Source organism: Sinohyriopsis cumingii, chromosome 7, assembly GCF_028554795.1.
Source record: "Sinohyriopsis cumingii isolate HCF-2022 chromosome 7, ASM2855479v2, whole genome shotgun sequence".
Lineage (NCBI taxonomy): Eukaryota > Metazoa > Mollusca > Bivalvia > Unionida > Unionidae > Sinohyriopsis > Sinohyriopsis cumingii.
The window spans coordinates 92,478,062-92,490,457 of NC_142967.1; the positions used below are offsets into that span (position 1 = coordinate 92,478,062).

A 12,396-nucleotide genomic window follows, 5' to 3' on the forward strand; every position below is an offset into this window, starting at 1 on the left:
CATCAATTTATCTGCAGATATGTACCGTATTATCCAATCAGAGAACAACTTAGCTCATTGATGAAGTTAATGTGAACCCCATATGTCAATGAAACCACACAAAATGTTGACATGAGATATCAAAAATGAAGTTATGGACTCAAATTTGCATGCTCATATATGCAAGTGTCAGTTAAAGTTTATGTAAATATCTTGCCCAAGTGTTGCCACCCCACTCAAAGTTTGCCCACCTATTATATCAGTAGTGTAGCTAGTGAATTGTAGATTCAGTGTCAACACTACCTATTTTGATCAAGCTCACTGATATCAGCACAAAGTCTTTTACAGGATGTCAGCTCTAGTGTAAACTTAATCAGCTCACTTTGAGTTCTTAGACCACAACTTATGCAACAATTAAGATACACATAGCAAATTCATCTATTGTAAGGTATTGACCATTTCATTTTTGAGTTGGTGGGCTATAATTTTTTTTCAGCCACAATACTTTATTTCTTTTATCTCAAGATAATTATTTTCTTTTAACAAAAATAATATAATGGATATAGTAGTGATATTTTGCTATAAATCAAACAGGATTTTTTTCCCCAGCCATTGATAGATGGAACTGTTCCTTGAAATAATGTAAGGCCCCTGTCCCAGATCATTAAATTGTTTGTCGCTAACACAACTGCGGTATACCATGGTACATATCATGGCATATTCAGAAATGCTGCTGTACAGGCCTAACAACCCTAATAAGACTGTTTTAGTAAGACAGTTGATTTTTTCCCCTAAGTTTCAACAGTTTTCAGTAATGTGTAACAAAACATCATCTACCACTTTTGTTAAGTTGGAAAACATGTAATTTAACATTTTTGGTATTCAAAAATGATGGCACTGACCGTAAACATTATGTTCAACTTAAAATTTGTACAGGACATGTAGACCTTATTTACCGCTAGTACAGTTGTATGTACAAACTTCAGTTTCAAATCCTATGCAGCCAATAGTTTGATGCTATCTCTCAACTTGACATAATTCTTGGACATCTTTTTGATCTCACATGATGATGGCAATCATGTCTCCCACCACAAGGCATACTCAAATCAACATATGATGTCCAATGAATGTAATTGTGTCCTTTCCTGTTCCTACTTTTATTCACAAGAACTGAATATTCCTTTTTATTCTTCTGTACTGATTATTAAACCACTGTGGGTATGTGAAAAAGCTTGCCAGTAGCTTCTCGAGGGTCGGTGGTTCTTTCCGGGGATTTCCCGGGTTCTTCCTCCACCATTAATACTGGCCGCCATGTATAGCCTATTGTGTGCTGAAAAATGCATTAAACCCTACAACAACAACTGATTATTAAAAGTTTTTAAGAGACTTATTTTCCCTTTCATCTTCAACATGCATCACATACTGGATGCCAATTTTTACAATTTCTATAATCAGCAGTTTTTTTTACGAAGACTCTTCACATGAAAAAATGTGTGCAGTTTAAAGATCCTAAGGTACTGCTGCAAAGTTATGTCCCCGGATTAACTCCAATAAATCTAACATGAAACCTGGATCCAAATCAAACATGGACAAGCTAATTATCCCGATTTTACTGCAAGAATTTCCAGTTTTAACAGTTTTTGCTGTTATTACACCAGTCCTTATTATATGGGTCATTTTTCGTAAGACTTAGGCAAAATCATAAGCAGGTCTGTAGATATGTTTACTCTGGGTGTAATGTGGTTATCCTGGTTTTAATGACCTAACTACTTCCATATAGCTTTCAAAAAGTGATATTCTGCACTTGTGATAATGAAAGAAGTTATCTTGTTTTATACTTCATTCTTTTTTTAATCTAATAAATATAAACATAAACATACAAGTTACCAATTTTTTGGAAGTAAGAATTTACACTTCTGAAAATCACTTTCATGAATTAAGCTGAATCAAACACTACTAGCAACATGAAGCACAAAACTGGATGTGTTCTACTGACCAAAAAGATCTGTCAGGAATCCAATATACCGATAAGACCTATTATCCTTTTTAACTGCTTAGTGTCAAAACTGTTTCAGATATTTTTTGAGTGATCACAAGATTTTCAAATTAGCTGTGGCAGTCATGGTTTTCTTGTTTATTTGGAATAGTGATAACTAGATTTTTCAAGATGGCTGCCAAGGTGGCCACACTGGATATTGATACACCCTGTGATGAATGCATGGCTAAAGTTTCATGGTTTTTTTTTTCTAAGCTGTTTATGAGGAGCGAGAACAAACTTCTGCTAATGGATGGACAGTCACTGGACATTAGACAACAGGACAGGCCATCCCATAAGTTTTTCCGATCTATGAGCTGTGGAGCTAAAAACGTGGAGTGGCATGACAGCATATCTAATATCTACAATGATGGATGTTATCCAACAACTTGATGCAGTGTATATGCCATAAATTATGATTGGTAGAGCCACAAATCATGCCTGTGATGCTGATTAAAAACCTTCTGTGATTCTCATCTGTGTGCTTTTCAATCTTTTCAGTAAATTAACTAAAAACTAAATGTATTGATAAACTAATTTAACACTTATTGATGATACACATATAAATTTGTAATCAGGTGACTGTGCTGCCTTACCTCTAATCTGTTACGGTCTACATCTTTGGGTAAGTTGAAATTGGAAATCTTTAACATTTCATAGGTATATTCCTGAAAGAGGACAAAGAATATTAACATTTTCGCATTCTTTTATAACTCATAAAATTAAATAACAAGGGTAGGGAAGTAACAAGAGTACTGTGAATGGCTGTTACTTACTTGCCCCATGTTTAATTTTCCTCTTTGTAGATAATTTATATTTTTGTGCCCCAAACACTTTTTTCAGAGCAACCTTGCCCTTAAACCTTCTGAGCCCAAAACTGATACAGCTTTTCCTTACCCAAGTGCAAGCCATCAAAAAAACTGTGAAAAATGTGTTACTATATGGAAATCAATTTTTCTGAATTTAATTACAATGATTTTGACATCTGAACTACTAAGCCCAAAGACAATAGGGTTTATCCTTAGACCAAGTGCAAGCCATCTACCAAGTTTGGTAACTATAGATTGCAGACAAATCAAGTTACTGTGCAGAGATGAGATGAGATGAGATTTGGATTTTTAACATAGCTTTTAACAATTTTTCAGTCATGCTGCTACAATATCTGCAGCGTATCAGTTTATAGTGATGTCTAGCACTGAGGCATCATGTCACAGACATGTGGCATCACGTCCTACCCAGTCACATTATCTTGATACCAGGCCAACCAGTCCTAACACTAACCTCTTAATGCTGATTGCCAAGGGAGGCAGGTGCTAGTACCATTTTTTCAAAAAGTCTTTGGTATGACTCGGCCAGGGTTTGAAGCCGCAACCTCCCGCATATGAGGCAGATGCTCTAACCACTTAGGCCACCAGAGCAGTCAGTTATTGTGCACAAACCAAATTGGTAACAGATGAACAAAGATTACAACATAAGATGCTGCACTTTATTGTGTGTACTAGAATCTATTCCATACAGTATTAAATTAATTTGCTCCGAAATCAAAATATTTTTAATTCACTCATCTCCTGAAAAATTGAAGGCTTCAATACCAAGTCTAAGAAACATCTCAGCAATAAAGAAAACAAAGTTCAATGGATCAAACAGCACCATTATTTCATTAAAATGTATGTTACTTAGTACAAATTATGTGAGGATTCTGACCATATAGGCTTACAAACCAAGTTTAATAAAAAATCTATTAATCTAAAAAGTCTCCAAACTGGTAACAAGTAATTAAGGATGCCAATCAATAGTTCAAGTTCTAAACATGCAAACATAAGAACTGCAAAAGAACTTTGCAATAAACACTTCCAAATAAACATAAACATGAAGTACTACATGATAAAATATAAAAAGTTAAAGATGTTAAAATTATGTAAAAGGTGTAGATAATAAAATTTAATTGTAAAAAATTAAAATCCTTCAAATAGAGGGACAGAATCTGTTATGCAAACTTCATTCCCAAAAAAGCCCAAGATTTTCTCTGGTGGTGGATAATACAATTTCTTTACTGGAGTTCACAAAAAAAAAACTTCTGTCCCAAAAGGATTCTAGATTGATCAACATCATTCAGAACATAAAGTTAATAACGACAATGTTCCCTAACACTAAATGCAACACTTGTCTGATAAGCTGCAATTAAGACCAGGAATTCCAAAGGTCACCAGAACATGAGTTTTAATTTGTGCTGGTCAAATCTCCATTATGTTAGGGACCTCAATGCTAATCAGACCATGTTAAGGTTTTACAACTAACCTTGGGTGCAGTTTCTGTATGCCAAGTATTCCTCTGGAATGTCATCAGGGACACACCAGGTTTATCTTCAAACACAGAACTAGAGGTTCGGCTACGCATCTCATGCTGAAAGAAAATCATACTTCTGCTATTAATGGATACAAATAATCTGGTTACATCTGCTAATTATCAAAATTTTAAGATTGTTCTAACAACTGTGTTTACAGCTTACGAGTATATTTAAAACTGAAAATACAATTTGCATTTAATTGCCCCACCATTTAAAACAAGTAGCAAGAACAGAGCATTATAGGGCACTGACAACTAATTAAGTTCCCAGAGACAATAATGTTAATGTCTGACTAAACTGCTGAACTTTCTTGGTAAGACTGGCAAAACATGCTTACATTCTATGGATGAACTGTCCAAGAGGAAACCTTTAAAACCATGAAAATTAATTGCAACATATTTCATTTTTGAGAGGAATGCCTTTGTAGGTGTCCATTCTAGATATCTGGCCCATTGATAGCTCCAAATGTACATCCAGTATATGCATTTTCAGTGACACTTATACAATTTAAGGAAAAAACAAATGATGAACTGGCATGATTCAAAGTACTTTTCAAACTACAGCCAAAATCTGAAATGTATTCAAAGTTGTTATTGTCATCAAACTCACATCAGTATAGCTAAGAACCTGAGTAAGCACTTTTGACCTTGAAGTCAACATCAGAGCCAGTACAGATAAAATCCTAATCAACACTTTTGGCCTTGAAATCAATATTAGAGCCAGTACAGATAAAATCCTAATCAACACTTTTGACCTTGAAATCAATATTTGAGCCAGTAGGATTAAAAACCTGAATCAGCACTTTTGACCTTGAAATCAGCATCAGAGCGAGTACAGACAAAAATCTGAACTGATACTTTTGACATTGAAATCAGTATTAGGGCCAGTACATATAAAAACCTGATTCAACACTTTTGACCTTGAATTCAATATCAGAGCCAGTACAGCTAAAAACCTGAATCAGCATTTTGACCTTGAAATCAATATCAGAGTGCTATTAGCTTGTACAGAATGTAACAATAAAACAAAAGGATTGGGACTAAATTCATCTGTAAAGCTAAAAGTCATTGTGCTTATAAGCTTAATGAATTACAGAGCAGTATGATATTCTTGAGTAAGTAAAACAAACTTTTAGATAATTTGCAATGAAATATAATGAACTGCTATTGTCAAATTTGAAACATGCACATAAAAAGTTAAGAAGTGTGATCTGATGAACTGGAGGCAATCTTACATTCAGCTAAACTCTGATTCCAGTACACTCAGACCTTTATGACCTCCAGTTCTGTTTCAGAAACTGCAGTTCCAAACCACTGAAGGTCAATGGCTTCTGGCTACATTGAACAAATTTCATGTTGTGTCAGCAATCCTCTTTCCTGCCATAAACAATATTCAAATCAACACAGCATGGTGATGACTATATGCAACTGCTGTCTTCCTGACATATGCGATATTCAAATCAACACAACACAATGACCAATATATGTAATTGCCATTTTCCTGCCATGATCATTATTCAAATCAACACAAAATGATGATGAATACATGTAATTGTGGTTCAAGTCTAGGATTCGGCTAACGTGGGTATGTGAGAATGCTCGCCAGTAACTTCTCGTGTGTTGGTGGTTTTCCCCGGGGTTTTCTTGGTTCTTCCTCCACGATTAATACTGGCCACCATGCATAGCCTATCGTGTGCTGAAATAATGGCGTTAAACCCCACAACAACAACAACATGTAACTGCTGTCTTCCTGACATATGCGATATTCAAATCAACACAACACAATAACCAGTATATGTAATTGCCATCTTCCTGCCATGATCATTATTCAAATCAACACAACATGATGATGAATATATGTATTTGCTGTCTTCCTGACATATGTGATATTCAAATCAACACAACATGATGACCAATATACAGTATGTAATTGCCATCTTTCTGCCATGATCAATATTCAAATCAACACAACATGATGACCAATATATGTAATTGTCTTCCTGACATATGTGATATTAAGATCAACACAACAAGATGACCAATATATGTAATTGCTGTCTTCCTGACATATGTGATATTAAGATCAACACAACAAGATGACCAATATATGTAACTGCTGTCTTCCTGACATATGTGATATTAAGATCAACACAACAAGATGACCAATATATGTAACTGCTGTCTTCCTGACATATGTGATATTAAGATCAACACAACAAGATGACCAATATATGTAACTGCTGTCTTCCTGACATATGTGATATTAAGATCAACACAACAAGATGACCAATATATGTAACTGCTGTCTTCCTGACATATGTGATATTAAGATCAACACAACAAGATGACCAATATATGTAATTGCTGTCTTCCTGACATATGTGATATTAAGATCAACACAACAAGATGACCAATATATGTAATTGCTGTCTTCCTGACATAAGGTGATATTCAGATCAACACAACATGATGATGAATACATGTAATTGCCATCTTCCTGACATATGTCCATCTTCCTGCCATGATAAATATTCAAATCAACACAACATGATCAATAAATGCAATTGCTTTCTTTCCTGCCATATGCAATATTCAATTCGATGCCACATCACCAATTAATGTAATTGCTTTCTTTCCTGCCATAGGCAATATTCAAATCAATGCCACATCATCAAGAAATGTAGTTACTTTCTTTCCTGCCATAGGCAATATTAAAAAAAATGCCACATCACCAATAAATATAATTGCTTTCTTTCCTGCCATAGGCAATATTCAAATCAATGCCACATCATCAATAAATGTAATTGCTTTCTTTCCTGCCATAGGCAATATTCAAATCAATGCCACATCATCAATAAATGTAATTGCTTTCTTTCCTGCCATAGGCAATATTCAAATCAATGCCACATCATCAATAAATGTAATTGCTTTCTTTCCTGCCATAGGCAATATTCAAGTCAAAGCAACATCATCAATAAATGTAATTGCTTTCTTTCCCGCCATAGGCAATATTCAAGTCAAAGCCACATCATCAATAAATGTAATTGCTTTCTTTCCTGCCATAGGCAATATTCAAGTCAAAGCAACATCATCAATAAATGTAATTGCCGTCTTCATGGTTTTTCATTCCAATAATCTGAATACTCCATTATATGCTACAGTGCTGATTGTCAGAACTTTTGAAAAGGCTCATTGTCTTTAATTTATTTTCATTTACTGGAAAAAATATCTTTTAATAATGCTATAAGCAAAAGATTAATGATGCACGCAGGATGCGTCCAGTTAAAGCTTGAGTGGTACATCAATGTGGATGGTTGCATTTGCAGATAGGTGGCAAAGGGTTTATTGGTATTGGAATCAGGTAAATATTCTGTCACAAACATAATTTATGATAAAAATTATCCTTTCTTAATGAATACATTAGCCAGTCACAATATCATTAGGATATGGATGGACAACTTGCTATCTACGCTGTTTGAGCATGTTGGGAATGTCTACTGTTTGGTCAAGGTCACTGACATAAGATCTGTTCCACCTCGCAGGAAAAATTTGCATTATCTTGCAGCTGCTATGATTTGAATATCTCTCAAAATAATCATAGCGGACAGATTCCATCTTAAATGAATAATGGTGCATCTAATGCATAGGCTTCTGGTTCTGGCAGTGGAAACACTAGGGAAGCTTGTGATCAGGTACATATCTGAGGGTGAAATTCCATGTCAAGGTCACCATTTATTCCAGAGCAATAGTGATAATAAGGTTTTCAAGATGGACACTATGGTGAAATGTCAGAGGTCAGATAAGCACCATTTTAGTTCAGAACTAGTTATATACTGCTAGTGTTTTGTAAAATGTTTATGTCAATATGACCATAGATTCAAAAGTAGCCATATAGAGTTTCATGATGGCTGTCAAGACAGCCATTTTATGATCATACTAGAGATCTCTGGGGTAACATATGCAATTAGAACCAACCAGGCCCTATACAAAACAGTATGCCAAGCTTCATGACTTTTATCCCAGTTGTTCAGTAGTAGTATTGATAATAAGCAAATGCTAACAGATAACAAAACACATGACAGATGCCAGTCCATTTGTACAGCAATGTGAAAATTCTGCATTTTGATGGAAAATAGCATTTGGAATTTTTAATTTCTGCATCTAATCATCATGGATCCAATGCAATAATACACAATTAATGTTCTTTAATCTATGCATACAAATGAACATGATATGTATCAGTCAGCATGGCTAGTTAAAGTATAATGTGATATGTACCAGTCTGCATGACTAGTTCTAGTATGATGTGATATGTACCAGTCTGCATGACTAGTTCTAGTATAATGTGATATGTACCAACGTGCATGACCAGTTCTAGTATAATGCGATATGTAACAGACTGCATCACTAGTTCTAGTATGATGTGTTATGTACCAGTCTGCATAACTAGTTCAAGTATGATGTGATATGTACCAGTCTGCATGACTAGTTCTAGTATGATGTGTTATGTACCAGTCTGCATCACTAGTTCAAGTATAATGTGATATAAGAATGGTCAATATGGCATCAGAGATTTGATTTTGTTACTTTTCATTGTAAAGGCATTCAGCACATAGTATGCAATTGATATGTTCATTTTTTACAAATGCTGTTTTTATTGTGGGGTTTAACACCATTTTTCAGCACATAATAGGCTATACATGGCAGCCAGTATTAATGCTGGAGGAAGAAACTGGGAAAACCCCGGAAAGAACCACCAACCCACAAGAAGCTACTGTCAAGCTTTCTCACATACCCACATTGGCCGAATCCGAGACTCGAACCCATGCAGACAGAGGTGAGATGGCAATGAGCCGTAATGGAGAGCACTTTAAACCACTTGGCACCCCTTTAAAAATGCTGATGGTCACACATGTGATAACATACTTCACATATAAGTACAGTTATTTTTTAAACATACACTATACTGTGGCTGCCTGAAGCATAATACAGGCCCAAGTTTAACAGTGAAGGAGGCTAGATCAGAAAACCAATGATGTAGTGAAATTAGATGCCAAAATCCGAAATCTCTAGTGATGGGAAAGGTTAGAGAAACAAGCTGACAGCTATAATATCATGGCACTGACTGACAATCAAGTATTTTGAGGACCTCATAGAGGAATAAAGCAGGGGTGTTGAATTAAATATCTGTCAGGCAATACCTTTTAGTTAATATGTGCTGGTATTCATCAGTCATCTATAGGTGTAATGACACAGATATAAGAGAAAAGATGCACAATGCAGTATTGATACAATAATGTTGTTAAATATTAATAAAGAGTTTAACAGATTTTTTTTTAAAAACCATACAAATAGTAAGAAACAAGAGAACTAGAAACTGCATTTGACAAACTGAGAAGATAGATTTGACAAGGTCTATTATAAAGAAAGCAACCAATCCTGATCTTTTGAAGCAAAATGTGCCTGTTTTTGTTTTACTGATTACTGCTAACAAACTGCACAGATGCAGATCTGACTCTGCAATTAGATGGATAATAAAAGGAGTATATACAGCTGTGGATTTTCAATGAGAAATAATTCAGATAATTCAATGGTATGAACTATCAAAATTATTTATTTTCACTCCATTTAACATACACCAGTAACATTATTAACACAGAATCTAATCTGTGATGTTGGCAACTGCCTGGTCTAGTGGTAAACATGGCACCCTATGACAATGAAGTACCAGGTTCAAGACCCACAATGTACTTGATTTTAATGTGCTTAATTATTACACTGCTTATATTTTTTGTGCAAATATACACTAAATATACAGCACAATTGGTAAATTGACATTACTGTAAGAAATCCGCTACTATAACCTGAAATGCACTTAGCGATTACATCTAAGCATAAATTAAAAGATACATTTAAACTTTAATGTTAAAAACTCAAGTATTTTCATCCACTCAATGAAATAAATCCATTCTTCATTCAATACAAGAAAATATCTTTTATGTCATATATCTGTTACCTTGCATTCCCTAGGTTCAGTAGATAACATACTTTTTGTACTTAAGAATTTAAAGTGACCATTAATGTCTAAAGAATTTTATGTCCATTTGTGTTAGTTTGCAGTAATAAAATAATAAATAAAACAAAATTATATTTAAAAAAAAAAACTGGACAAGGGCTTTAATTTTGCTGAGAATTCCTAAAATTCAATTTTAACCTCATTGTCCTAGACCAAAGTGGGGCAATGGCGGCCCCCATATTCTGGTCTACTTCCAGCAGATTTTAAAGTTTTGCACTAACATCACTGCCAGTTAAGCAAAAATTAACCATCAGACAATGCTAATATTCGAGGTACTCCTCATTTTTTCCTTATCACTCCTGAAAATACTCTTATGAACTGAGGGAAGAATAATATTCCTTACCTTTGAACTTGCATCTGTATTAATTGAAGATGAAGATACCCCTGTAAAAATAAGAACACATTTTTTTAAGGGAGCTACAGCAAGCTGTTGACAGAAAATATTCTTCAAAAATGTATAAAATCATGGTTTTAATCTTTAAATCCTACTGACCAGAAAAATGAAAATTTGCAATACTTAATTGTGCATCAAATCCTCAAGAAATATGACTCAATACTTTTGATGGTCAAAATAAGGCAAAATAAGAAACTTCAAGATGCATTATCCAATGTAGTAGTGCATTATGGGTATAATCATTTACTAATATCTACATACATACATACATACATACATACATATATACATACATATATACTTCAATGAGCTAAATTACAGTCAGCCCATCTCTCCAAGATCAGTTACGTTAACATACGATCAACAGAAAAATACATCCATCCTTCCCTCCACCCATCCATAAACCCACGCATACATCCATTCATGCATCCATACATCTGTGCATACATCCATCCATCCATCCATGCATCCTTACACACATACATACATCTATTCATGCATGCATACATCCATCCATCCATGCATACATGTGCAAATTACTGCCAGCCTGTCTGTCCATTAACAGTTACAATCATACAAAAGTAACAGGAAGTTACCAGTCGTCTGATTTTCAGATGCATAAATTGCTGAAGTGTTACAACTACATGTAATTTCAAATCTTTATTACCTGAAGTTCCAAACCATTGCTTCCATCTTAAATTTAAAAAAAACCAACACTAACATCAAAGTGAAACATCTGCAGCGATTAGAAATAATTCCAACTTTTCTTTTGTAGAACTTGATTGGCTACCTACAACCTAAACACAATCAGATAATGTTTTGCAAGTTATCATTTAAGTGGCAAGTCATTTTGTTAAATAAGGCAGTTCAAAACCATCTGCTTGTTCTGAATTAACATTCATGAAACTTAAAGACTTACTTTCACCTTCATGAAATATAGCAAGAATATTATATTTTTTCCTGCTGACTAACCATTTCTAAAACAAGAAAAAGAACTGGGGAAAAAAAGCAAAAATTTCAGGAGACAAAAGAAATTAACAAAGGGATGTAACTACAAAGTTAAATTGTAGATGCTAATGAAGCTTCCTTTTTAGTTTATGCTTCATTAGTCTGTGCAAAGCAACAAAAACATAGTTTTGTACAGGCCTACCTTCCCAAATATTTTTCAATGTAACCAGAACCAAAAGTTTTCTTATTTGGCTTTAGCAGGATTTACTAATTTTAGGTATAACTGTTGCCATCTCATGTATTTTATATTGAAAGTAATTTTCAGTTTGTATTACTAACATAACTTTTGAAAATGATTACTTCCTCACAAACTGCCGTAAGTTCCATCTTGCAGTGACAACTGCCCAGTACCAGGACCTTTTTCCAATGAAATTCTGTTTATCATGTGGTTTCACAGTATTTTTAAATCAGATTATTCCACATCCATTTGAATCCAGCATAACTAACAAATTAATTTTCATACAACTACACTAGGATGGAGTCAAAAATATAAAACATTTACTTGAGAGGCACTTTCAGTCAAGTCCTGAAGTTGAACAAAGTTTGTTGTCATTGCTA

General features: G+C 34.3%; 1 protein-coding gene across 3 annotated transcripts in view; it reads right to left on the reverse strand.

The window, feature by feature from the left end:
- The window catches only part of LOC149795716 (uncharacterized), a 143,679-nt gene that overhangs the window by 15,652 nt on the left and 115,631 nt on the right, over window positions 1–12,396 (reverse strand). For all 3 annotated transcript variants that reach the window (XM_089965610.1, XM_089965609.1, XM_089965608.1), the window contains 3 exons: window positions 10,780–10,820; window positions 4,313–4,417; window positions 2,611–2,682 (listed from right to left, as the gene is read on the reverse strand). In XM_089965610.1, the coding sequence (XP_089821736.1) occupies window positions 2,611–2,682; window positions 4,313–4,417; window positions 10,780–10,820 (218 nt within the window). The remainder of the gene's footprint in view (window positions 1–2,610; window positions 2,683–4,312; window positions 4,418–10,779; window positions 10,821–12,396) is intronic.